The 27260-nt window shown below is 42.6% G+C and overlaps 1 protein-coding gene across 1 annotated transcript in view; it reads left to right on the top strand.

Annotated features, from left to right (window-relative positions):
• The window catches only part of Pld1 (phospholipase D1), a 123900-nt gene that overhangs the window by 73372 nt on the left and 23268 nt on the right, over positions 1-27260 (top strand). The window contains 3 exon segments of the mRNA NM_001246828.1: positions 9975-10088; positions 12293-12342; positions 24616-24750. Of these exon segments, the coding sequence (NP_001233757.1) occupies positions 9975-10088; positions 12293-12342; positions 24616-24750 (299 nt within the window).

Below are 27260 nucleotides of genomic sequence, written 5' to 3'. Positions count from 1 at the left end.
CAACCAATCTAGATGGAAACATTTTAAGACACTACATGTCATGAGTGAATGATTTCTGGGGACCATGTCAGGTCTGCCTATTTGGACATGCAAAATTTCCCTGCCTTGGTACAATTCCAGAAGATGAGAGAGTGCATGCACCTCACATGACTCTCACCAGAAACTTGATATACAGTGACAATGACAATTGGCTGCCCGTGTCTGTTAAAACCGAATGGCATTAAAAACTGAACCATTAAGCCACTTTAAAAACATGCAGGTTTTAAATATTGTTTAACCATCCCAGATGGTTCTTACAACTGTGGGGAGTTACAGTTGGCAAGTAAATGGATGGTATGAACAGTGGCCAATAATGAACTCTAGTATCCTTGGGGACCAACTGCCTGGGGGCTCAGGGCCTTTTCCTGCTGTGTTAGCCACAGATATGTGGCTATCGGTTTGTGTTTTTTTAATGCTGTTTCTTCACCAACAGAGAGAACAATGACACAGTCTATGTGAGTGTTTATGGTGTCAGTTAGGTGACAAAGCACCAGTTCATGTGGAATCATAGCATTCCAGGGCCATCCTCATCTGGGAACACACTGCACACTCTAAATCAGGAGTATAAAGAGCCGTTACCACTAAATCATAGTTCTTATTTGTGCTAGAAACAAAGATTCCAACTAAAACAATGTTTAATCAGCCCTATTTTAAATTGTTAGGTTCATACTATAGAATAAAACTTGCTATGGGAAAAATTTATTATTTTATTTTATTTTTTAAAGATTTATTTATTTATTTATTTATTTATTTATTATGTATACAGTGTTCTGCCTGCATGTATGCCTACAGGCCAGATCTCATTACAGATGGTTGTGAGCCACCATGTGGTTACTGGAAATTGAACTCAGGACCTCTGGAAGAGCAGTCACTGTTCTTAACAATTGAGCCATCTCTACAGCCCCAAATTAATTTATTTTTAATAAAAAAAATTCTTACTTTAGTTCCCAAACACTGGCTCACACTGAAGCATTCTGCCTTTAGGGAACCTGCCAGGACTATAACAGATTTCTCTTTCCAATTGATTTTTCTATTTCTCTTTTTTAAAAGGTTTCATTGCATTTATTTATTTGTGTGTGTGTGTGTGTGTGTGTGTGTGTGTATGTAGTTATACACATGCCACTGTACACATGTGGAGATCAAAGGACAACTTGTGGGAGTCAGTTCTCTCCTTCCACCACATGGGTCTTAGTGTTGAGCTCAGGTTATTGGGGTTGGCAGCAAGCTCCCTTACCCACCAGGCCGTCTTGCCTGGATTTCTCATTGAGAGGACACACCTCGAAGAACTGTCAAATGAGAGGTGCTTGCCAGCACCATCCTGTCAGTTCAGTTTAGTTTTGCCTTGTGTCAGCTACTGTCTGCCCTGTCATTCTTGGGTGATACAAAAGCTTTAACTCTAATTTTAATTGAATTAAACTGCCAGCGGTCAGTTTTGAGTCTTGATGATAGGTGCTTGTCATGGATTGCTTCATTCAGTCTTCAACTTTGTGGGGCGGGATATGTAATACCTCTCACCCTAGAGAGAAAGCAGCTGAGACTAAGTATAACACAAAAAATAAAAGACCCAGAGACTGATAATTTGGGTTTAAGCATCAAGTTGAAGATCAGAAAAGCAAACCAGCCGGGTACTAGCTCTTACCTCTAGCTCAGGCTGAAAGGGCTGATCTTGGAGCTCTTTACCAAGTCTCCTCAGGCTGGAGAATCCTCAGACTGAGACCCTCCCATCCTCAATAGGGCTGAAGAATGAATGCCAGCTCTGAGACCGTGCTCCTATCTTATATACCCTCCCTAATGCTGGGATTAAATACCTATGATCCCAGGTGCTGGGTTCAAGGCATGAGCTCTGTTACTCTTCACTCTTGGGTAGGCCATCGTGACCTTGAACTAACAGAGATCTATCTACCTCTTAGTACTGAGTCCCGGGATTAATGGTCTGTACCACCACTGCCTGCCCTCTATAGCTTAAGACTGATTTTGCTCTCTGAATCATCAGGCAAGCTTTAATAAATCATAAATGATATGTCATCACAACTAAGGGACTCACACAATCCTACTGATGGAGGAACGGGGTACCCAAAGCCTGTCAGCAAGTGCCGTGAAATGTCTCCCATGGGCTCATATGTTTGAACATGTGAACCCCTACCCGTAGTGTTGTTTTGGGTTGTGTGTCCTTTAGAAGGCAGAACCTCACTGGAGGACGTGTACCATAACTGGGTGTAGGAGTTAATGTGGTCGTAGTGGTGGTGGTAGTGTTTGTCTGAGACAGTTTCTTGTAGTCCAGGTTTACCTGGATATCACTGTGTAGCCAAGGATGACCTTGAATTTCTGATCTTCTTTCCACCTCAAGTCCTGGGATTACTGTCATGTGATACCAGACCTGATTTATGCAGTGATGAGAATCCAACCCAGGGCATTATACATGCTGGGTAAGCATTCTGCCATATGAGCCACACCCCCAACTCAGGCCTTGAAGTTTTATAGCCTAGCCTACTTCCTGTCCATTCTATTTTCTAATTAAGAAGGCAATGTGATCAATGCCCTAGATTTCTGCCTCCATGTCCTCCTCACATGATGGACTGTGTGCCTTCAGACTGTAAGCAAAACTAAGTTGTTCCCTGTGGTAGTTTGAATGTGATTAGCTCCCATAATCTCATAAAAGAGGTGTAGCCTTATTGGAGTGGTCTTGTTGGAGGAAGTAGAGGCAGACTTTGAGGTCTCCTATATGTTCAAGATACTACCCAGTGTCTCAGTCTACTTCCAGTTGCCTTCTGATCAAGATATAGCCAGCACTGTCTGCCTGCATGTCACCATACTTCAGGCCATGATGATAATGGACTGAGCTGTAAGCTGCCACCTCAATTAAATGTTTTCCTTTAAAGAGTTGTCATGGTCATGGTGTCTCTCCATAGCAGTAGAAACCCTAACTAAGACACTCCCTTAAGTAGCCTTTGTTGGGTCTTTGGTCCAGCAATAAGAAACTTCGTAATGAGGTATCCAGGACTTTAGTGTCTGCCCCTCATCACCAAGGTTCAAAACTTCCCTTGTTTCTAAGGAAGTGGGCATTTTTAATAGTTAAGCTTCAAAACAGACAAGAGAGCTATTTTATTTAAAACTATACAAACATTTTGTTTCTTAAAGTAATTATTTGGCGGATAAGTTTCTTTCAGTTAGAGGATATCTCTATCCTATAATTTTCAGATCCTGTAATTTTGTGCAGTGGGAAGGCATGCCAGACTGAGTTCAGAATCATTGTGTTGAAGAATCAGAGCTGTAGTTATCAGGAAAAGAAGGAGAAACATTTCAGTATGACAATTGCCAGCTTTTCTTTTTCATTTTTTCCTTGTGAGCTATCTTCTAAGCTCTAGAAAACTTTTAGAGAAGCGGTTACATCAGGGCACAGATGACAAAAAATCCTGGAAGGAGAAGTTTTGTTTGAGATAGTTTAATTGCTTTTATTTTGTTCCAAAACAATCTTATGAATGGTCATCTCAGTATCTAGATATAAAAAGGAGCATAAAGTTGGGGCCAGCAGTCAATTTGAGCCTCGCTTTGTATCCTCACTGGGGTGGGGTAGGGTGAAGAATAGTTGGGATTAATATATGATTTTGTGGGTTTTTTTTCTCAAGACAGGGTTTCTCTGTGGCTTTGAAGGTTGTCCTGGAACTAGCTCTTGTAGACCAGGCTGGTTACGAACTCACAGAGATCTACCTGCCTCTGCCTCCCAAGTGCTGGGATTAAGGACATGCACCACTATCGCCTGGCTTGTGGGAGCTCTTTTGGGGATATGTTTTAGCAAATGTTATCAAGCCTGGAGTAAAGTTGAAGTCATATAGGCTGGGCTATCTTCCAACTTTCTTATACTTCAAGCTTGCCATTTTCAAAAGACAGCAATGAGAACACTCCTATGTGTGTTTGCGTGTAACATGATCTGCCACAGGTTATGCAGCCTCTTACAGAGTTGGTAAAGATCAGTGTTAAAGTCACGTGGACATTTCTAGCACACTGATAGATCTTAAGTCAATTCCATCATGGACAAATGTGAAGCAGGGGGGAGGGAGTGTCAGAAATATTTATCACATCTTAAAAGATTTGCCAAGCACAAAATTAAAAGGGTTATGACCCGAACTTGCAAGAGGCTTCGGATCTACTAAGTCCAGCATGACTGACCCCAACACAGTCTAAAATTCCCTCTCTAAAAGGTCCCGAGGAGTCCCCACTGCAATTGCTCCCATTTCTAGCAGCGTTCATTGCTGCTGCATAGTTCATACCTTCAAAGTCTCCCAGTTCACAGTAGTTAACCTTCTGGCCTAACTGCTCATTGCTGCAGAAGCACCATGAGCTTCCTTGGGGTTCCCATACAGGTCCCAAGACCCAATTGTGAGCTGACCTGCTTCTCCTAACTGCCCTCCGCACTGCTGAGGAGTGAGAGACTCAGGCACCAGGAAGGAGGGGTTATGAGGGAAAGGGTCTCATAAAAAAAAAAAAAAAAAAAAAAAAGAACAGGAAGGGAATGGAGAAACTGTCAGCTACCTGTCACCTACTTGGAGGGAACAGTTTCTCTGCTTTTTAAAGGTGCAACAGTTTTATAACAATAGGAAGCCTTAAAATATTCATCTTCAATAGTCCACACCCATGGGCTGGAGAGAGAGAGCTGTCTCTCCAGTATGAAGACTGAGTTTAATCCCCATAACATACATACAAAGGCTGGGCATGGTCGTAAAAGCATGTAACCCCAGGGGGCCTCAGAGACAGCTAAATCCCTGGGGATCACTGGCTAGCCTAGCCCAATTCCAAGCCAGTGAGGGACCCTGTCTCAAAAAACAAGTGGACAAGATTCAGAACAATGACACCTGAGTTTGACCTCTGACTTCCATACACATATGTAGACACATGAATATGTATTCACACACATGAAAACTTACACACAAACACATGTAAAAAGAATCATAAAATAAGAACAAATGAAGTGGGCTGAGGCCTGCTCTATTTCCTCTGAAATTCTGCTTAGGATGGAAGAACAGTTTTTGATAGCTTACTCTTACTCCTTTTATTCCTTTTTTTTTTTTTTTTTTTTTTTTAGAAAAGACCTACTATTTGTTGGCTTTTGTTGTTTTTCAAGACAGGGATTCTCCGTGTAGCCCTGGCTGTCCTGGAACTCACTCTTGTAGACCAGGCTGGCCCTGAACTCAGAGATCTTCCTGCCTCTGCCTTCTGAGTGCTGGAATTAAAGGAGTGAGCACCACTGCCCCAGCAAGACCATGCATTTTTGCAAGATCTTCTATGTACACATGCATGTGTGTAGGGATTTGTACATGAGTGCAGTTCCTGCAGAGCCCACAAGAGGGCATAGGATCCTCTGGAACTGAAGTTACAGGCTGCTGTGAGCCTTTATCTGACTTGGGTGCTGGAACCCACCTCTCCAGCCCCTGCTCTTCCTTCTTAATTCTCCTGCCTCAGCTCTCTGGGTCTTTGTCTAGCTCCCCCATTCTGAAAGTACACATCCCTGGTTCCTTTTTGCATCGCTACCCTAGGAACAATGCCTGCTTCACTGGGCATCTCCAGTTTAGCTGCCATATTTGTGTTCTCTTATTGCTTTGCTTGGGGCCATTTTTAATCATGGTACCTGAAATATTTTGCTATTAAGCAGTTCCAGCAGCTATAACATAACTTAGTTGTCTTTCTATTGTTGAACATTTATTTCCATTGTTTAGCTCTTATATGTCACATTGCCATAAGAACTCATGAATTTTCAAAGAAAAACTCATTTTAACAAGACCCTTGAGGATGTCACTTTACAAGATTATATCTTAACTCAAGTGGGGAAAGCAGCCACCTGCTTGACAGGTCATTGCTCATGGCTTGTTGCCCATCAGCTCTCACATTGCTTTTAAACACAAGTCACTTTGCATGTTAGGGACTTCCTCCCCCTAACATGTTCTGATGTTCTGAGGGTGCCATGTTTCCAGAGAGACCGGAACCTCAGCACAGGCTTTTCTCTTCATTGGCTTCCATGCAACTTCAACCTTACAAGTGACATTCCTCCTCCCTTTATCAACAACAGTGAAACATGTCATGTCTGCCAGTGTGTGTGGAACCTTAACATTTTCATCATCCGGGAAGCTAAAAGAACCACCATGTCAAAGCAGCCAAAGGCTTCTGTAGAGATGAGAGTCCAAAAATGAGGTAATATGGATGCAGAGTCTCACAGAGTATAGACTGTAAGGATACTTTACAGGGTTTTCATAGGCCTTGTCTTAGTCTTTCCATGAGCTCTCTTTTAAAATTACCTTCTCATTATAAAAAACCCCAAGGACCACATCACCTACAAACAACATCACCAAGACTGGGCCTTCAAGAGCGACAGTGTTGAGGAGTGATTTATGTTGCACAATATGTGTGTGTGTGTGTGTGTGTGTGTGTGTGTGTGTGTAATTTTTCACATACTTTTAAAAAAAGTCAAACACTTTAAATTCCTGTCAATAGAGTGGTGATTTAACATTAAGGGTCAGATATGCGGTAGACTGCACTGCCCCCTGTTGTGTTCTTGTGTGAAAGGAGTACTGAGATGTACTGTTAAGTGATAAATGAAACAAAACAAAACAGCATTCAGAAAAGTAGTCACAACATTCTAACCTTGTGTGGAAGAGAGGACTACATATATGTGCTTAGACCATGGACTGAGTCTACAGGACCATGGCGGTCACTGAGTATGAGACTCCTCAGGGAGGAACAGAGGTGAGGACAAAAGAAGAGAAAGGTTTTGTTGCTTTCTCTGTATAATCTCTTAGATTTTGCACTGTATTGCTCACTGGGAAGTCTTATTTATTTTTGGTTCCTGGGAGTACTAAGCATAGAATAACCATATGACTCAATATTTCCATTCTTCAGTATGTACCCAAAAACTGAAAATGAGTCAGACAGACATGATATGCTAATACTACTGGACTTTGTTTTCAGTTTGGTGTTTTTGTTTGCTTTTGGAGTGAGCCTTACTCTGTTGCTCTAGCTTGCCTAGAACTCACTATGTAGACCAGTCCAGCCTGGAACTCCCAGACATGGGCCTGCCTATGAGTGCCGTAATTAAAATTGTCTACCACTATGCTCTGCCTAATAATGCAATATTGATAGCAGCTTTCTTCCCAATAGCTACAAGGCAAAGACAAGCTGACTGCCTGCCAGCAGATGAAAGTGTATACAACACAGAATACTATCCAGCCACAAAGGAGGAACTCTGATACATGCCATAGTGTGGATGGACCTTGAGGGTACTATGCTAAGAAAAATAAGTTAGACCCCAAGGGACACTCATGTAAAATCCAGACAGGCAATTCATAAAACAGACAGTCCCTAAGGATCATCAGAGGCTCTGGGAAGGGAAATTTCTATCTGCAATGATGAAAAGCTTTGGATAGGGAACGTAGTCACATAAAATTATGAACACAATTATTGATGAAAATCATATACCTACAATGTCAAAATACCCACCTTTTCATTTTATATATTTACCGTAACGAAAATTCAAATTAAATGTAATTAAAGAAAAAAAAGGCATCAAGTAGTTTGACCCATTCTCTGCTGAATTCTTCCACCCTGACCCTGCATTCTCCAGCCAACAGTGCTCACTTCATTCAGAGCGCGGGTGCTTTACTGAATGCTGCCTAAAATAGAAATGCATGTGGACATCCAATCCATCCTGTTTGTTGGAATAGGTCAGCCCTCAGCCCAGGCCATAAGCATGTCATTATGGCGTGAGGCACGGAGCCTATGGGTCAGCTTTCTGGCTGTGGGAAAGCAGAGGCCAGTGTGACCCGGTTCTGACTGCACGTCAGAGAATTTCACTGATGAAGGTGACCTAGAAGTGAAGTCCATTGTAGGCTAGGAGCTGAGGAGCCAGGGTATCTCAGGGGGTGGGGTGGGACACGGTGGGCATCACTGAGGTGATTGTGGGGGATCTCACTGAATATTATTTTAGCTAGAAAAGCAGTGGAGGCCAAATGGTGCAGTCCTTGGTCCTTAAGTCTCCATTTGCATGCATCTGAACTTTTAAATGCTGCTGTGGGAAAATGGCTTAGGGCTTCCTGCTCTTTTCTCTCATCCTGTTTACCATTTAAAGACTGTGCCTTCTCTCCTAATCCAGCCGATAACTAGGGCTGTTCAATTTCTTTGTAGTCTTTCCAACTCAAGCTATGGCTGCCATCTAGTGAGTAATCCTTGGCATTACAGCATCCTACTTCAAATGCCACGCTCAGTTTCCACACTTAGGTCCCTTGGCACACATCGCCCTGAATACATGGGCTTTGAGGCCCAGTAGTCAGATCTGAGCCATCAAAATAGTGAAAAATCTCATGAGAAGGGACACTGTGCTGTTCATAAGATAAGCTCGCTCTGACAATTAGGTGTTATAAAATGTTTAAGCAAGACAACCCACGAGAATTAGCTAACAGCGAAAGAAAATGTACTCAAGCAAACTATTTGCACATTCATTTCCAAGCTTTCTCTTCTTGTGTGTTCTACAAACAATTCCAGAGGCTTTAGCAGTCTTGGACTCTCACAGTCCGTGCTGCCTCATGGGCCATCCTACTTGTGGCCAAGGACAGCTGCACACACAGCTTGACACAAAACGTTAAACTTAGACAAAGCATTATGAGAGGGTTTCCCTGACTCTATTAAACCATCCTCCAGCATGACCTTTGGAGATGACAGTGTTCTGCCTCAGAGTCAAAAGATTGGAAATGCCTGTTAGCATAATATTCTGGGTTTCTGAATATATATAAAAAGAGCTACATTTTCTTCTGTTGTTTTATCTATCATTAAGAAGCTTCATTTTCCTTTAAAAGGTGGCCTGACGATACTGCATTATATGTGCTGGGGATTTAAAACTGAATACTGGTTGGGGCTGGCTCAGTGGGTAAAGGGGTTTGCCACCAAGCCTGCTGACCTAAGATCAATCCCTGGAGCCCACGTAAAGATGGAAGGAGAGAACCAACTGCATAAGGTTGTTCTGCAACCTCCATACATTGGCTGTAGTTTATGTGTGCTCATGCCCCATGTACACAATAATAATTTTTTAAAATAAAATAAGGGCCACTGAGGTGACCCAGCCAGGGAAGGTGCTTGTTGCCAAGAGAGATACTGAGATTTATCCCCAGGACTCACATGGAAGAGAAAGAACTGACTCTTACAAGTTCTTCTCTGACCTGTGTGCACATGTATGCACTTGTGCACGCGCGTGCACACACACACACACACACACACACACACACACACACACACACACACACACGTACGTAAATGTTTCAAAAATAAAATAAAAATTTACACCAGTCACTCAGAATTCTTGAAGAATCCCTGGTAACATTCTGTGGCTGGACCTTTAGAATTCCTAAACAATGATGACTCTATTTGGAAAGTATCCTGAATTCTGTGTGTTTGCTTCTAAGACATGGGCCCTGGGAACCCCCCAATTATAAAATGGAATGCTTACAACTTGCCAAGCTGTAGACTGAATCCCTATCGCTGTAACTTGTTTTATATGTCTATCTATATCTACACATATGGATTCATATAGTTAAATAAAATAGAATCTGATTTAAAATTTTTTCATTGTGATAGCACCTTTTCCTAAACTTTGCTGTAAGTCACTTCCTACCCCTCTTCTGAGAGATCCAGACAGACTTATTTTAAATTACCTTCTGCCAAGTACTATGAATACTGAAGAGACAGTGGACACAATTCCACTTTATTGCCAAATTGAGTTTATCATTCAGTGTAACACTCCACAGTGATAGCTGGGATCCAAGAGCCATCCAGGCTGAGCATAGAGGTTGTGTGGAAGCATTCATGTTGTCTCCAAAGCCCCAGGACCTGCTTGACTGGTGATGTAGCTGGTACTGTTTTTTTCTGTTTGTGAGTTTCTGTGCACATGGCTTTTGCAGGGAAGGCCAGAGATACCGGGTGTACATCGTGATACCACTGCTGCCGGGATTCGAAGGCGACATCTCCACAGGTGGAGGGAACGCTCTTCAGGCGATAATGCACTTCAACTACAGGTGCATTTCAACTACACATGATCTTTGCATCATGCATGGAATCCCGGGAAGGGAGCTGCAGGATCTCTGCACATTTGTTCAGCATTTTACTTGCAAACCTTAGTATTTGCTAAGTGATAAAATTCAAATGTCACAGTCATACATGATGAAGCTTTCTCCTCTCTCTGTCTCCATTTCTCCCTCTCTCCTTATCCCCCACCCTCTTTCTCTTCTACTCTACTCTCCTGGGTCTCATTATACAGCTATGGCTGCCTGGAACTTGCTTTGTGGACAAGGCTGGCTTTGAACTTCAGTGTTACCCCTACCTCTGTTTCTTCTATATTGATTTCTAATACATAATATTAATGAAAAATATTTTTATACTACTAATGCCTCCACTCCTTTCAGTAAGTAGGGAAAACTAAAACAAGAAAGTAAGTGCTAATACGACACAATTTGAGTGCATTCAGTTAGACAGAACAGAGATGATGACCAGAATATTTCTTTATAAGTGTCACACTTTTCCAGTCATCCATTTTGGGGTGGGAGTGGAGAAGGAGACTTTACAGAGAACCAAGGGCTTCCAGGCCTTGGTCACACTGCGGGGAAGGGTTACATGCTCTATGCTTGGCTTCAGGGGAGCCCAGCTGCTTCTGATAGCACAGTTTGAGGGCACCACTGGGTGGGATTGTAGCAGTGTTTGATACTAAGCCTCATATGACCCAGGCTGGATTTGAACTCCCTGTAGCTGAGGATGACTTTGAATGTCTCATCTTCTTTACTCTACCTCCCAAGGGCTGTGATATAAGTGTGTGCCACCATGCCTAGTTTGCAGAGCTGGGGATGAACCAAGGTTTTCTTGCATGGGATTAAAGGCATGCACCACTATGCCCAGCAGTTTGTTTCTTTTTACCACTGACTCTTCCAACTTGTGTCTGTACATCTGCCAGGGTTTTAAGTAAATATTGGTGCTGAAGCTGTTATCTCAGGGATGAATTCACCTGGTTACAGTCAATACCTTTTTTCTATGTACTTGTACTGAAGATGGGTCCATATATAATGTTATCTGACTAAGTACATAACCAAAAATGTTTTTCTGAGCACTTGTCATGATGTTTAATTGTTCTCTATCTGCTTTCTTGGCAATTCAAATATTACTTTCGGAATAATGTCACTTGTGAGTATTTCCTATGACTGTCTCTTTGATTTTTAAATCAGCTGAATGAAATACACATTTGGCTGTTTGCTGTTCAGCAACCCAAACCTTTTGTTAACCAAAAATATCTCTATTTGTTGGTGTAGGTTTTAATAATATCAGCCTTTCCAAGCATGTCTATATTTTTAATTACATTTATACAATAGGCAGATAGAGCACAGAATTTTGTTTTTTTTCTTTTTAACATATACTTTTATTATCATCCAGCTCAAATATTTTAATTAAAATTTTAAAGTTCTTATTAGCATATACTAATAATAATCCGTTTTTATTATAACCTTTTCTTACATGCATACAATTTCAATCATATCCACTCCCCTTTATTCTCTTTGGTCCCCTCTCTCACTCGGGCCATCCCCTACCTCTTCCCAATTAGTCTCTCATGTTTTCCTTCCTTTCTTCTCTCCTCTCTCTGCCTTTCACGAAACAGTGAGTTCTATTAGTGTTTGCAAGAGCATACAGGAGAGGTGTTGTGTGTAAAGGAGTGCCTTTCCAAGACTGTACCACTGTAATGTCTCCCTCTTTCGGGTTTTTGGTGACTTGATGGAAACAGCCCAGTGGAAGGGTTATTTTTATGATAGTTCAGACTTTATAATAAATTTAGACCTTATAATAGTCTGCTTACTTCTTGATGTTCTGATGAGAGTGTGTCCTTTTCACCCCAGAAAGCAGTATGATTTTATAAACACTCTTATCTGTGAAGACTCCTAAATCTTATCCTTGCTGTCACAAAATTTTCTAAGGGAAAATTCACTCATAGCCCATCTGTCTTTCTGAAATCTGATTTCGGTTTCATACCTCTTTCATTGATTCACATCAAAATAACTGTCTTTTCGGTAATTTTACAGAAAAGTCCTATTGCAGTTTTCATTTTTGAAAGTAGGCATAGCATTTTCTCATGAAAGTACTTGTCCCATTTCCACTTGGGTTAGGGTGACATCCATGGATATTACTGTTAGTTAGCTTTAGTTGTTGGAACCTCTGTAACTATGCCTTTCCATGTTTTCAGGACCATGTGCAGAGGGGAGAACTCCATCCTTGGACAATTAAAGCCAGAGCGTAAGTGTTTTTCTTCTCTTCTGTGACTGTTTCTAGGGAACATCAGGAGTTAATAGAATTAGCTATGAAGATGAAGTGGCAGCATCTAGCCCTTATTTTCCTTGTTGGTGTGACCCTTATTTGACAAAGTAGCTGGAGGGAGGAGGGTTTACAGCTGGAAGCCACAATCAGTCAGGGCAGGAAGTCAGGGCAGCAAATGCTTCAGAGGCTGGGCACATTGAATTCAGTCAGGAAGTGGAGCAGTATAATTGAATTCAGTCAGGAAGCAGAGCAAGATGAATGTTGCTGTACCCTTTGTCCTTTTTATTGTCTGGAACCCACACTCATGGACAGTGCTGCTCACACTTAGAACAGACGTTCCTACTTTAACTAACTTAATCTAGAAAACTCACACTCACACTCCCAATTCTAATCAAATGAACTGTCATGTTATCCGTTAATGTTCATATAGCGTGCTTACAGAAGTTTGTTCTTCACGTAAGCCTCTTCACGAATACTCTGCTGAGGTAAAGCACTGCTTATCATTGAATTGCCTGAACCAATGTTCATATGAAAACACCTTTGCATGGAGTGCATGGGTGATAAACAGTGGACACATCTCTGTACTTTTATTAATTATTTTTATAATTTCAATGATAACTGAGGAGTTTCACAAGGACTGTCTACATGTATTCCCAGCTTCTTCCCTCCCTGTGTATCTGGATTTATGTTGAGGTCTTTGATCCATTTGGACTTGAGTTGTGTACAGAGTGATAGATATGGATCAATTTGCATTCTTCTACATGCTGACATCCTGTTATGCCAGCACCATTTGTTGAGGATGCTTTCTTTTTTCCATTTTATAATTTTAGCTTCTTTCTCAAAAAATCAGGTGTTCATAGGTGTGTGGATTCATGTCTGGTTCTTTGACTCAGTTCCACTGATCCAGCTGTCTGTTTTTATGCCAGCACCATGCTGTTTTTATTACTATAGTTCTTTAGTAGAGCTTGAAATCAGGAATGGTGATGCCTCCAGAAGTTCTTTTATTATACAGGGTTATTTTAGATATCCTGGGGGGTTGTTTTTCTATACGAAATTGAGTATTGTTCTTTCAATTTTGGTGGGGACTGCATTGAATCTGTAGATGGCTTTTGCTAAGATGGCCATTTATACTATGTTAATCCTGCTGGCCCATGAGCCCATAGTACTTTCCTACAGCCTATACCATAATCATTTCCATAATGTTTGGGACAACTGTGGATGAGGAAGGGAACAAAGCAAGGTACCATCTTTCATTGCTGCAGTTCTTTCTAGTACATTCTTAAGTGGAGGAGAGAAGAAGAAAAATGAGTGAGAGAAAAATGTTTGATATATATATGGGACTAGTATCTAGACTATGTAAAAATTCATGTAACTCAGTAATAATAAAAAAGTAGATATTTTGAGCTAAACAGACATTCAACTTCAAAGAAGATACAGAGATGACTAATAAATACATAAAAGATTCTCAATATCATTAACCATTGGGGAAAACCACAATAAGATGCAACTTCACACCCTCTAGGATGACTAAAATAGTGATCAGGTATTGGCAATGATGTATAAATAGTGGAACCCGAACCCTCATACATTGCTCTTGGGAATGAAAATTGGCACGGTGTCATTTGAAAACAGGTCGGTAGCCTCAGAGGCTAGACAGAGTTCTACATAGGCCAGAAATTTTATTTAGTATAGAAAATACATCAATACAAAATTTGCACATGAGTTCTCAGTCAAAATAGGCAAGGTGAGAAAACCATACAATGTCCAATAGCTGATCAATGTATAAATTGTATGTAAATCATACAATGTGTAATTTGTATGAGCATGTAGGCCAGAAAAGCACATTAGATTTGCTCTATATTTCCCTGTCTTATCATAATGGTGGGATGGTATTGATAAATGATAAGAAGGAATTAAATGGTATGTGCTAAAATATGGATGAACCATGTAAGTACTGGGCTAACTGAAAGAAGCCAGGCACAAGAGTCCATGTGCTATATAGTTATATTTTTATGCAATGTCTTTTGTAGGCGAGTCCATAGCAATAGAAAGTTCTATAGTGGTTGCTAAGGTCTGGGGAGAGTAGGTGGGATCAGATGCCTATTAGATGGGCATAGGGGTATAAACTATCTTAAAATTAAGTAGTGATGAATACAGCTTTGTGAATATACTTTTTAAGAAAAATCTACTGAATTGGACCTGGGAATGCAGCTCAGTTGGCACAGTTCTTGATGGCATGTATAAAGCCCTAGATTTAATCCCAGTACCATAGAAACCAAGTATAGTTGTGCACATCTATAACCCAAGCATTCAGAAAATAGAAAAAGGACCAGAAGCTCAAGGTCATCCCTAGATATATACAGTATGTTCGAGGACCACTTGGGATGCATGAAAGATGAATCACAAAAAATATCTACCTAAAAGAAAAATCTGTAAGGTGTAGCAGTGCACGCCTTTAATCCCAGCACTTGGGAGGCAGCGGGATCTCTATGATCTCAAACAAATAAACAAAACCACAAAAGGCATTGACTGTGCACTGTTTATTTGCACTTCTGGGATTGAACCGAGAGCCTTGCACATGCTAAGCAAGCATCTGAATCCACATTTCCAGCCCTGTAGTATAGTTCATGCTATAGAATTCTTTGGAGATATTTATAGACTGTTATGGATTTTTAGGGGATTTCATAGTTTTGTAAAACTAAACTATGGGTTTAGCTGGATGTGGTAATCCACATCTTTAATCCCAGCACTCAGGAGGCAGAGGCAGGGCTCTGTGAGTTCAAGGCCAGCCTGGTCTACAGAGTGGGTTCCAGGACAGCCAGAGCTACATAGTGAGACTCTGTCTCCCCAAAATAGATAGATAGATAAATAGGCTTAAAGTTCCCCACAACAGTTGTCCTCGACCTTCCTCATGCTGTGACCCTTTAATACATTTCCTTATGTGGTAACCCCAACCATAAAACTAATTTTGTTGCTACTTCATAGCTGTAGTTTTGCTACTGTTATGGATTATGACATAAATATCTGATATGCAGCCCCCAAAGGGTTCATGACCCACAGGTTAAGAACCACTGTCCTACAAGTGTATTACATATGTACACAAATGTCTATCCGTGCTGTGTATTTAGGAAGTGTTCAGTAACGGTCTGTCCTGACACAGTTATGTGTATCACCTAATTGTGCCTAGGAGAGAGTAGATGTCCCAGAGTGTCACCTTGATAGCTATTGGTTGATGAATCAATCTATATAAGAGACATATTGATAAACAGTAGGAAAGGCATCCTATGCTGCCTGATGTGGGTTGTAAGGAGAAGGTGAGGTTATAGGAGAGAAAGGAATCAAAGCAAGCATAGTCTTTCCTTTCTCAGCTGTGAAAATGTCCTGAGCTTAATATAAAGCACTTTCTTTGGCTCCAGACCCTTTTTTGCCTTTGCCATTCAGGGGAAATAAATTGGATTTTAACACAAGAAACAATTTCAATGGTAAGCCTGGTTGGGGGAAAATTTCTAAGCACCCTGGGAACAAGTCAAAATAAGGCTTCTCTGCGGGAGAGTGTTCACATTCTGAACATGGAGAGAAAAGATTAATTACACAGTGCCCTTTTCTGAAGCAGAGGGTCACATGGTTGGTTTTGTTTCGGTTAGTGCTGGTGGGTTTAAAGCCCCAGCAGCCTGCTCCCTGACTGGGGGAAGGACTGCAGTATGCAGAGGTTGGTGTTCCAGTTATTTGCAATAACAAAACTGCAGCTGTGAGGAAGTTAATTCCCTGAAAAGAATTCTAGCCCCAGCCAGTCTTTGGACCTATAATCTCTCCAGAGACCTGATGTCCAGTTTAAAGCATTTCCTTATCATTTTTAGAGTTTTTGCAAATTATAACCTTTTAGGGCCAAGTAAATTAGTGGCCAGGGGTATTCAAGCAGGATTATAAATACACAGCTATCCCAAACTCCAATGTTAAATATTATATAAGCCTGTGTTAATTCTTGGTATTTTTTTGGTTTGGTTTGGTTTGGTTTGGTTTTTAAATCAAAATTGCCTTGTAAACTTTCAGCACTGGTGTGGCGCCTACCTTCCTTCTGGTATCCAGACAGCAGTTTCAATCATAGTTAGTCCTGGAATGTTGTCTCCAAAATCTCATATTCCATGACAACTCACCTGGGAATCCCACAGGACTTGCCTTTCCCTTTTTTCCCAAAGGTGCTTATCTGTGTTGTTGGATTTTTGTTTTCCTCAAAAATCACTCGTGTTCCGCATTACAACTTGGTAACAGCACGTCAAACACCACTGACTTTTTGCCCATCTTCTTTCAACTAGGAGCACATGAGGTGGGAGGCTGACCCGTCCCGAGAGTCCAGTCATTCAGGGTTCCGAAGGGGGGGGCTGCCTGAAAGAGTCATGGATGAGAGAAAGGAAGGAGACCCTGTGGCGCAAAAGAGGGGACCAGAGTCCATCTATGCAATTGTCAGGGCCTCGATTTATTGGGGCTCAGAGTGGGCTTATATAGCCCTGCAACAAGGAAATTAGGCAAGCGGGGGAATAGCAGGAAGGAACGTCTGGTATTTGCTGGGGCTGGGACATTCTTTCAGTATCTTCGAAAGAGCAGGCAGAAAGCCCCACGCCTTTTCTCGGAACAGCAGTTGTTAGTAGTCCCGGTTGGCCAAACTTAATTCCCTGAAAAGAATTCTAGCCCCAGCCAGTCTTTGGACCTATAATCTCTCCATAGGTCACATGAGGCTCACAGGGTTGGGCTTCAAGCCGCAAACTTTAAAGGTCATAAAAAGCTTACAAAAAGTGGGCTTTAAACCGCATAGTTCAGGGCCCATGGCCCCTTACATCTCCCCCTTATTTTTCCTTAACAAAGGAGGGAGGTGAGGACTAGGCCACAGGTAGCATTCTTAGGGGGTCTTTGTACATGACCGTCTCTGTCTTAGGTTAGTTCGACCTTGCCACCTCACTGACTTTACCCGTCTTCGGGTGATAAAAAAACCCGCCATCCAGGGATCCCATGTCTTAGGTTAGTCTAGGAGGGAAGGAAGTTGCCCGTCGTGGAGGCGGCCATTTGTACCCGGGGCTACCAGTGTTGCATGCCTAGGGATGGCAAGTATGGCTCTAAAGCCTGTGACGAGACCTTTAACAGTTTAGAAAAATTAAGCCTCTCTTGATGGCCCAAGGGGTTGCCTGGTTCGCTCTGCTCGCCACGCTGCTTGTCGCCTGGGTTCTGGATCTGGTGATACTGTACGGAGACAAAAATCTTTAGGGAGAAGTGAATCTATCTGACCTTTTATAAAGCGAGTCATTCTTTGGAAGGCCCACGGGCCAAAAGAAATCAGCAGCAATAATCCTATAAGAGGTCCCAGGAGGGAAAGCCAGGGGGAGGTTGAAAACCAATTTTTATACCAGGACTTTTGTTGCTCTCTTTGTTTCTTTCTATCCTCCAGATTTTTCTTTATTTTTTCTATACTATCTTGTACTAACCCAGTTTTATCTTTATAAAAACAGCACTCTTCTTTGAGAGCTGCACAGAGGCCACCTTCTTTAAGAAAGACCAGGTCAGACCTCTCCTATTTTGCAACACCACCTCAGATAGGGAGACCAATACGTCTTTTAAGTTTTGTAATCCTGTTTATAATTCCTTTATATCTTTGTCCACTGCCATAGACAGTTGTGCATATTGCTGTTTGGAAGTTATCAGGGAAGCTAATCCTGTCCTGGCTCCAGCTGCCCCTAAGCCCAGCAGGACAGCTAAGGTAATGGCTATAATGGGCTCTCTCTTGTGCCAGGGCCTTTCCTCCCGGCTAGGGAGCAGCTCCTCTGGGGCATGTACCGTTAGGCGGGGCAAAAGCCATACAAAAACGCAATAATCTTTACTCTCTAGAAACTGAAAGGTGGAAATAAAGGTGGTGAGTCCCAGAGATCAAGCAAAATAAGTTCCGTCAGGTGCAGCTACATATGTAGATGACTGGCTAATAATGATAGTTTGGTTGCACATTGGCTGTAAGGGTTCTGGGAAACGGAGTTCCGGTCCTCTAAAACAGAGGCCTTTGCCTGAAACCTGATTTACGGTCAAGCCTGCATGATTCATGGAATGCCATCTTAGTGAGGGAGTCTCATTAGTGAAGATAAGATTTTCGAAAGTCAGCATGCCCTCACAGAAGGGTGGCCGAGGGGAAAAGCAAATCCAGCATTCCTGATATCGAGAATTATTAAGGGACTGTAAGGCTAAAGCAGAAGCATTTACCATGGATTTTAAGGCCTGAGAATTCCAGTCCCTTAGGACTGTGGGGGTTTTTTATAGTCATCAGGCAGCTCAGAATCTAATGCCTCTAGGCGATGGTAGTGGATCAAAACCTGTTTTTCAAGGATGGCCTCAATCTGAGACTTAATGAATCTGATTAGTTTTTGAAAAGGTAAAGGTGACAATTTAAGTAATCAATCCAGTAGAATAGGCAAGGTAGGAATTAGTAAGTGCCTGCAATTCCCTGATAAAGGGGAAGGATAGCAGATCCAACAGTCCTCCATAAGGGAGTGGCTGGCTTGATGAGGGGCCTGAACAGTAGGGTTAATTAAGGATAGAATAAGGTCAGCGGAAGAGGGAAGTCCTGGGGGGAAAATGGTTAGGGGTTCCCTAGTTTGGAGAGGCCCCTAAGGCTAAAGCACATAAGTCAACTATCAGGGGGGAATAGGAGGGGGTGGTCACAATAGTTGTGAAGCTTCGGCAGCATCACTGGCTCGGTTGAGGATCATCCAGGTGTAGTTGTAGATCTGATAAGAGCTTCCAGCGGCAACGGCAATTGAAGGTGATAAACGCCCAAGTAGCCAGAAAGACAGCATTTTTTATCTAAAATTAAGCAGAATTAGAAGGCTTCCCGGGGGCTTCTCCTGGGTGGATTATATAGTTTTAAAAGGCATTCAGGCAACCATCTAGCATTATTGGCCTGAGTATCAAAAATCCATGCATGTCCTTTTCCCCAAATGAGGACAGGATCTGGTCCGTGCCATTTGTAAGTTAGGGGATCTTTCCATAAGGCTTGAGCATAATTTTGAGCTGTTGATGGATGCCAGAGGCGATCCTCGGCTGATTTTCCTGTAGCATCATAAATGAGGAAATTTAGCACAGACAATGCATGGCATAGAACTCCTCCTCCTTAGGCAACCTGGTGGCCACCCGCTCTCTGGAGGTCACCATATTGATGCTGAATTTTGTTCGGACACCCGATCAGCATAGCGAACTACAGCCCAAAATTCCTGGACTCAAGTGATCTCCTGTCTCAGCCTCCCGAGTGCTGGGATTAAAGGTATGCGCCACCACTGCCTGGCCTGTGTGTCCAGCCTGCTTGGGAGCTGCCGCTGCCCGAGCTGCGGGCTTGCCTCATGTCTCTTGGAGGCAGGCTTTTCACTCCCCCAAGTCAGCAGCATGCTGCATCCCCAAAGGCCCAAAGGCCCAGCCGTGCCCGCTGCTATGGGTTCAGCAGGCAGGTCCACGCGCGCTGGGTGGGATTAGGCCATACGGGCTGTTCTGGCAGCACCGGTCTTGGGAATTAAGCACAAAATTGTTGGAAAGCTTTGCTAGTATATCCAGACCCATTATCTGTTTTTATAACTTTTGGCATTCCCATGTAAGCAAAACATCTTAAACAGTGACTTATAACATGCCTGGTGGCTTTTCCTGTTTGTGGAGTGACACATTTTTAACTTGCCAAACTCTGCAATGTGAGTCACATCCATTCGCCATAAATGGTTGGGGAGCAGGCCTTGAGGATTCATCCTTAAATTAGCCATAGCCATATTGTGGACATATTCCACATTGTTTGATGATTTGACCAGCAGTCTCTCTGGTTAAGCCAAATTTCTTACTTAGACTTTTGCTATTATGAAGAGAGTTACAAGCCTGTCGAGCCTTGTCTATTTGAGGCAAATCAACTGATTTTGTTAATCAGATAATTCATTCCATTTGGCCAGTAATCAGGGAAAGACCTATTTAATGGGTTCCCTCTGTGACCCATAAACATAATTCTTAGGTGAATAACATTTTAAATTTGCTCAAATAACATTTTGACTTTTCTTTTTATCTTCTCCTTTTTAACTCTTACTCCTTTTTATCTTTCTTTTTAACTCTTACTCCTTTCTCCCTGCGGGCTACCTTAACTTCTGTTATGAATTTCAATTCTTTACCCATAACATGGTCCATGGCATTGGGACAGCAATGATTGGTACCTTACCTCCACCTGGAGAGGGCTCGAGTCTAGCCAACTGCAGGATCCTCCTTGTCCCTGGTTGTCTTTCCGCCGTCCGACAGCTTAATCGTACTCCGGGTCCCCTGTTCCGGCGCCACTTGACCCGTCCAAGAGTCCAGTCATTCAGGGTTCCAAAGGTGGGGCTGCCTGAAAGAGTCATGGGCAAGAGAAAGGAAGGAGACCCTGTGGCGCAAAAGAGGGGACCAGAGCCCATCTATGCAATTGTCAGGGCCTCGATTTATTGGGGCTCAGAGTGGGCTTATATAGCCCTGCAACAAGGAAATTAGGCAAGCGGGGGAATAGCAGGAAGGAGCGTCTGGTATTTGCTGGGGCTGGGACATTCTTTCGGTATCTTCGAAACAGCAGGCAGAAAGCCCCACGCCTTTTCTCGGAACAGCAGTTGTTAGTAGTCCCGGTTGGCCAAACGTATCTAATTATGGGTCACATGGGGCTCACAGGGTTGGGCTTCAAGCCGCAAACTTTAAAGGTCATAAAAAGCTTACAAAAAGTGGGCTTTAAACCGCATAGTTCAGGGCCCACGGCCCCTTACAGGAGGCAGGATTCATTACCTTCATAGGTGCATGGCAGTTGTATCTGATAAGTCACACCAAGATTATCCATGGTGTCTCCCTTCCAGCAAGGACTTTTTCCTTTTCTCTGTCCTCCCCCCTCTCCTTCCTTCCTTCCTTCCTTCCTTCCTTCCTTCCTTCCTTCCTTCCTCCTTCTTCTTCCATCCCACCCCCTACACCCTTAAGCTTTCTTCTCAGCCACTTTTCACTTTCTGAGCCCCACTGTTTGAGGGAGGCAGAGCAGAAGGTGTTATGCACTGTGTCTGGGCATCCCTGATTGGCATGTGCTTGGCTGATGGCCCTAGGCCTGCTGTAGAATAGTGCAAAACCTGAACTTCAGATACCATACACTAGTGCACATATTAAAATCCAAGTGGCTGGCAATGAGTTAATAAGTCTTTTAAAACTAGTCTTTTAAAACCAGTCTTTGAAAAACGATTTTTAAATACTTTCAGGTACTTAATATAATTTATTCATTTTATTATTACTGGGTGGAAAACATGTGCCACATCTCACATGTGGAGGTCAGAGGACAACTTTCAGGAATCACTTCTCTCCTTTTACCTTTCCATGGGTTCCAAGGATCAAAATCAGGTTTGTGAGGCAGTAACCTTTACCCACCGAGACATAGCTCTGATCCCTAAATCCAGTGTTCTAGGACAATTTCTGGGGCTCCATCTGTCTTTTCATCCTGTGTTTCATACACTGACATTTTACCTTTTCCTCTTCTTCACATCTCTTCGTTCTCCTCCACTGCCCTCTCCTTCTCTCCCCTTCCTGTCCTCCCTTTTACTTCCCAGGTCCCTAAGAACCTCCACAAAGCATCCTCCACGGGACAACACATTCAGCTCTGTGTTCCAACTTTAGCAAGTCCTAGAGATGGGCGTGGACCTATGTACATTGAGAACTCCTGTTTAATGTGTTTGGGAACTTTCAATAGGCAAATCCCTGTTTAAAAATATTTACTTTGGCAAAGGCTTTTCTCCCTGAGTCCATTGAGTAACTGCTTTTTAGCTTAAAATGCTATACTCTGGATCATAAGGCCACCTTAGATGATAGACAGGAATCAAAAGCTCGGGCACTGTGGCCTTGAGTAACGATGAACATGCCAAGCGGTGGGGCACAGTGCCAGTGCCAGAAATATATATTCTACAGTATCTGTAAAAATTAGGCATTTAAAAATATTTCCCGGGAATTTTATGGACATAAAGGACTTCAAAGAGGACACACTCCTCTCTTTTTAATAATGAGAGGAGATATTTTTTTTTCCAGACAGGGATTCTCTGTGTAGCCCTGGCTGTTCTGAAACTCAGAGATCCTTCTTCTTCTGCTTCCTAAATGCTGTGATGAAGGGCCTGTGCCACCACTGTCTGGCCATACAGAAGGTTCTCTAAAGGAAGTAATGGTCTGGGTCATGTCCAGGCTTTGATATTGTCATCTGCAAAATTCATGCCGGAGAAGTATGTAATTAAGTTACAAAAAAAATGCCCCACCAGTAAACCTCAATGTTTTAAATGTTTGTGATTTTCGTGTCTGGCCTTCTTCGTGTCTGTCCTAGGGCTCATGTAACCTGTTGGCTGCAGGTTAAACACACTTGCAACTTAAATGCTGTTTTAATGTAACATTAACACATGGGGTGGGGGTTTTGTGACTATTTAATGTCTGTAGATCTCTAAGAAAGGCCTTTACATGTGAAGCACCAGTGCCCCGACACAGCTCTTTGTCAGTCAGTGCTCTGAGATCATTCCTGTTGTGCATTCAAGAAGGTGATCTGTCAGGGAAGGACTCCCTGTGTGTACCTAGGAATGAATTTCTTTCCAAGATACCTGATCTTAATAGAGCATAGGAACCCTAAGTAACAAATGGGAAGCTCAGCAAATGCAACATAAATTAGCACTGGGGCTGTTACTATGTTTCATAACCTCCTAAAGAAAGTCTCAATTTTCTTTGTTAGAATTCATAGCAGCTTGGCCCCCCTCCATTTGTTCTGAGTCTTAGACTTAGATGCAGGACAAAACTGTGAAGGAGAGGGACCATAAAACCTTGTGATCAACACTCAGACCATGGTAGTCATTATAGTTAGGTGTGGAATGCAGGTCTTGTCTCGTGGTAAGATAAGTAAGCAACCATTTACAGTACAAGCCTGGTACTGTTCACTCTAAACCCAGTATGGAACATCAAAGTTTATTTTCTTTTCTTAGTATTAACCATCTAGAAGGGAGAATTTTAAAAAATTCTTTGACAATTGCATACATGTATATGATGTATTTTCATTTTCACCTCTCATTGCCCTCTCTCATGTCCTCCTCCTCCTCCCTAACCTCTCCATTCCTGCCTTCATGTTTCTTTGTTTTTCAATGACTCACTGAGATTAATTAGCATTGCTTGCAGGAGCACAGACAACTTAGCAGTGGCTACACCACTAAAAAAAATGGCTCCTCTTTCCCCAGCAACCATTAAGTGCCAATAGCTCTTCAAGGAGGATGGAGCCTCTCAGAAGCCCCTCCCCGACCTAGGATGGAATGTGGAGGGGGGCCCCTTCCACAGTCGCTGTGAGTTCCTGAGTACAGTGGCCATGCCATGAAGGCAGCTGTTCACAGCCCTTCTCTGCATCCTGGGGGCAGATTATTTAATTGGCAACATTTCTATATAGTCGGCAGACTTAACTGCCACTCAGTGCTGCATGTGTTTTATGGTTTCAACATGCACTTGACCTCTGGCTTAAACTGCCTGCCACAGGTGTCAACTGAGGTAGAAGCAGCGAAGATACTGAAATCTTGTGTTGTCCTTTCTGCCTCTACTACTCAGTAGTGAACCCACCAAATCATTAGATGGTTCAGATTGGAGTACATTTCTAGATTGCCTCAGCCAAAGGCAGAAGACACTTCCATATGATGTTTTTTAAAATGTAGTCACTGTCCTAGTTAGCCTTGACGACACAGTCTAGAGTCATCTAAGAAGGGAATCTCAATCAAGGAGTTGCTTACCTCATATTGGTCTGTGGACATATCTATGAGGGATGCTTTTACTGTTAACTGACGTCCAGAGCCCAGTCCACTGTAGGCCGCACCAACTGTGGTCGTTGGTTTTGGAATAGATGAGAAATGACTAAGCATGAGCCAGGAAACAAAGACAGAGAATGAGCTAGCGTGAATGCTTCCTCTGGTCTCTGCTTTAAGCTCTTACCTTTAGCTGCTGCCCTGACTTCCCTCAGTGATGGAGGGTGACCTGGAAGGATATGTCAGATAAACCATCTCCTCCCCAAGCTGCTGTTGGTCAGAGAGTTTTGTCACAGAAACAGAAGGAAACTAGGATGCTCATTCAAGCTATCAATGCAAATTACCGTTATCAGAAAAAATTCCTGGTTAAATTTTGCAATTATAACTAACCCCGAGTAAGTGATGTCTGTCTCCGAAAACAAAATTGATGTATTTCCTTTCTGATCCACAGTTGGTAATCAGTGGATAAATTACATCTCGTTTTGTGGTCTGAGAACACATGCAGAGCTTGAAGGAAACCTAGTCACTGAGCTCATCTACGTCCACAGCAAGTTGCTAATTGCTGACGACAACACAGTTATTATTGGTAAGTACGTGGTCTGTGCCCATGCTTCTTGTCACTGACAGCCCTGTGCCTCAATTGTCCTTTCTTTTCCATGCTTCCTTGGCAGTTGAGATTTGTTGTATAACACCTAACCTGTTTCAGAGAGAGTCATTTTCTTTTCCATACCCCCAGCCTGTTTTTGTTACTTTTGTTTTTAATCTATACAGAATTAGAGATCCAGAGCAATGGAAGGGACCTTGTGCACACACAGCACTTAGAAGCAGGGCTTAAGCCACACATCTGTTCATCTGCCTGAACTCATTGACTCATTTTAAAGTGTTTATTTTGTTTATTTGGTTGGTTGATTGATTTTGTGCATGCTATGCATTTTTGTGTGCAAGTCAAAGGCCAGCTTGAATGAGTTTCCACCAAGAGGGTCCTGGGGATTGAACTCTAATCTTTAGGCTTGGCAGCAAGTGTCATTTCATGCCAAGCCATGTCACTAGCCCTGATTTTTATTAATTATTTTTATTTGGTCCAAATGCCTAGATTTCTGGGATTCAGAGGAGAGGAAATCAGCAATGAAATTGTTTTGAATAAGAGATGTGTGTGGTCTGTTCATCCCACATCATCTGACCTTCCCTACAGATCTGGTGTCAAGTAACAGTCAAGGCCAGAAGGATGCTAAAGTCTTACTGTCAGAGTTTACCACTATTTGTTCTAATGTTTATATCTTGGATATTCTCAATCAGACGTGGAACTGTCTGTCGGCTTTGCTGATATGTGTGGAAGTGGAGAGAATCGTGTTTTAGTGAAATGACATACCTTTGTTTTAAGATCAATATCCTTCTCCAACAATGATACAAGGTGCACTTCTATAAGCCCCCTCACTGGCTCAGGAGACAGGCATACACAGTTTGGATTGGAACTTCTGGGCAGAGGGGTGGATATTCAGTCTGCTTCCAGTTTTACACACACTGAACATCCTGTGTTAACTAACATCAATGTATTGTTTCCCATTTAATATTGTTACATGAGTGAACACTGGGAAGGTGGATGAGATGCAGAAAATTAATAACCTGTCCTCAATAAGTGTTTCTATTGCTGTGATGAAACACCATAATCAAAAACAAGTTGGGGAGGAAAGAGTGTATTTGGCTTATACTTTCACATTGCAGTCCATCAGTGAAGGAAGCCAGGACAGGAACTCAAGACAGGGCAGGATCCTGGAGGCAAGAGTTGAAGCAGAGGCTATGGAGGGGTGCTGCTCACTGGATTGCTCATCATGGCTTGCTCAGCCTGCTTTCTTATAGGACTGCCTGTCCAGAGATGGCAACACCCACAATGGGCTGGGCCATCCCCCATCAATCACTAATTAAGAAAATGCCCCACAACAAGATCTTATGGAGGCAATTTCTCAGTTGAGGTTCCCTCCTTTCAGATGACTTCATCTGTGTCATGTTGACATAAAACTAGCCAGCATATAATCACTCTAAAAATGGAGTGGTCAGTGTGTGTGTGTGTGTGTGTGTGTGTGTGTGTGTGTGTGTGTGTGTGTGTGTCTGTCTGTCTGTCTGTCTGTCTGTGTGTGTGTCTGTCTCTCTCTCTGTGTGTGTCTCTGTCTCTCTGTCTCTGTCTCTGTCTGTCTGTCTGTCTGTCTGTCTCTCTCTCTCTGTGTGTGTGTGTGTGTGTGTGTGTGTGTGTATCTGTCTCTGTGTGTGTGTGTCTGTCTCTCTGTGTGTGTGTCTCTGTCTCTCTGTCTCTCTGTCTCTCTCTCTCTCTCTCTCTCTGTGTGTGTGTGTGTGTGTGTGTGTGTGTGTCTGTCTGTCTGTCTGTCTGTCTGTGTGTGTCTGTCTCTGTCTCTCTGTCCTCTCTCTCTCTCTCTCTCTCTCTGTGTGTGTGTGTGTGTGTGTATCTGTCTCTCTGTCTCTCTGTCTCTCTCTCTCTCTCTCTCTCTCTGTGTGTGTGTGTGTGTGTGTGTGTGTGTCTGTCTGTCTGTCTGTCTGTCTGTGTGTGTCTGTCTCTGTCTCTCTGTCGTCTCTCTCTCTCTCTCTCTCTCTCTCTCTCTGTGTGTGTGTGTGTATCTGTCTCTCTGTGTGTGTCTCTGTCTCTCTGTGTGTGTCTCTGTCTCTCTGTCTCTGTCTCTCTCTCTCTCTCTCTCTCTCTCTGTGTGTGTGTGTGTGTGTGTGTGTGTGTGTGTGTGTGTGTGTGTGTGTGAACTTGTTATCAGTAGAGATAGTGCATGGCACTGCTTGGAATCCTGATCATCTGTTTTAAATAAAATGTAGCTTCTCAGCTGTATTAAGATAATTCCGTAGTATTTAAGAAGCTAAATGTCATGAAGTATTTTGACACTTGTTGGCAGTTATAAGCCCTTTTCAAATCTCTATGCTTCACTGAGAAAAGAAAAAAAATCTCATGACTAGTAGTAATGAGATATCTTATCTGGAATATAATTTTGGAAAAATGTAATACTGAAGCAAGAAAATGTCCATATCTCAGTGTATGCATATGTGTATATAGGGGCATACATGTATGTATATGTCTATAAA

Source organism: Cricetulus griseus, assembly GCF_003668045.3.
Source record: "Cricetulus griseus strain 17A/GY chromosome 1 unlocalized genomic scaffold, alternate assembly CriGri-PICRH-1.0 chr1_0, whole genome shotgun sequence".
NCBI classification, from domain to species: Eukaryota; Metazoa; Chordata; class Mammalia; order Rodentia; family Cricetidae; genus Cricetulus; species Cricetulus griseus.
The sequence above is the reverse complement of the archived record's forward strand: the minus strand, read 5'-3'. Positions and strand labels throughout refer to the sequence as shown.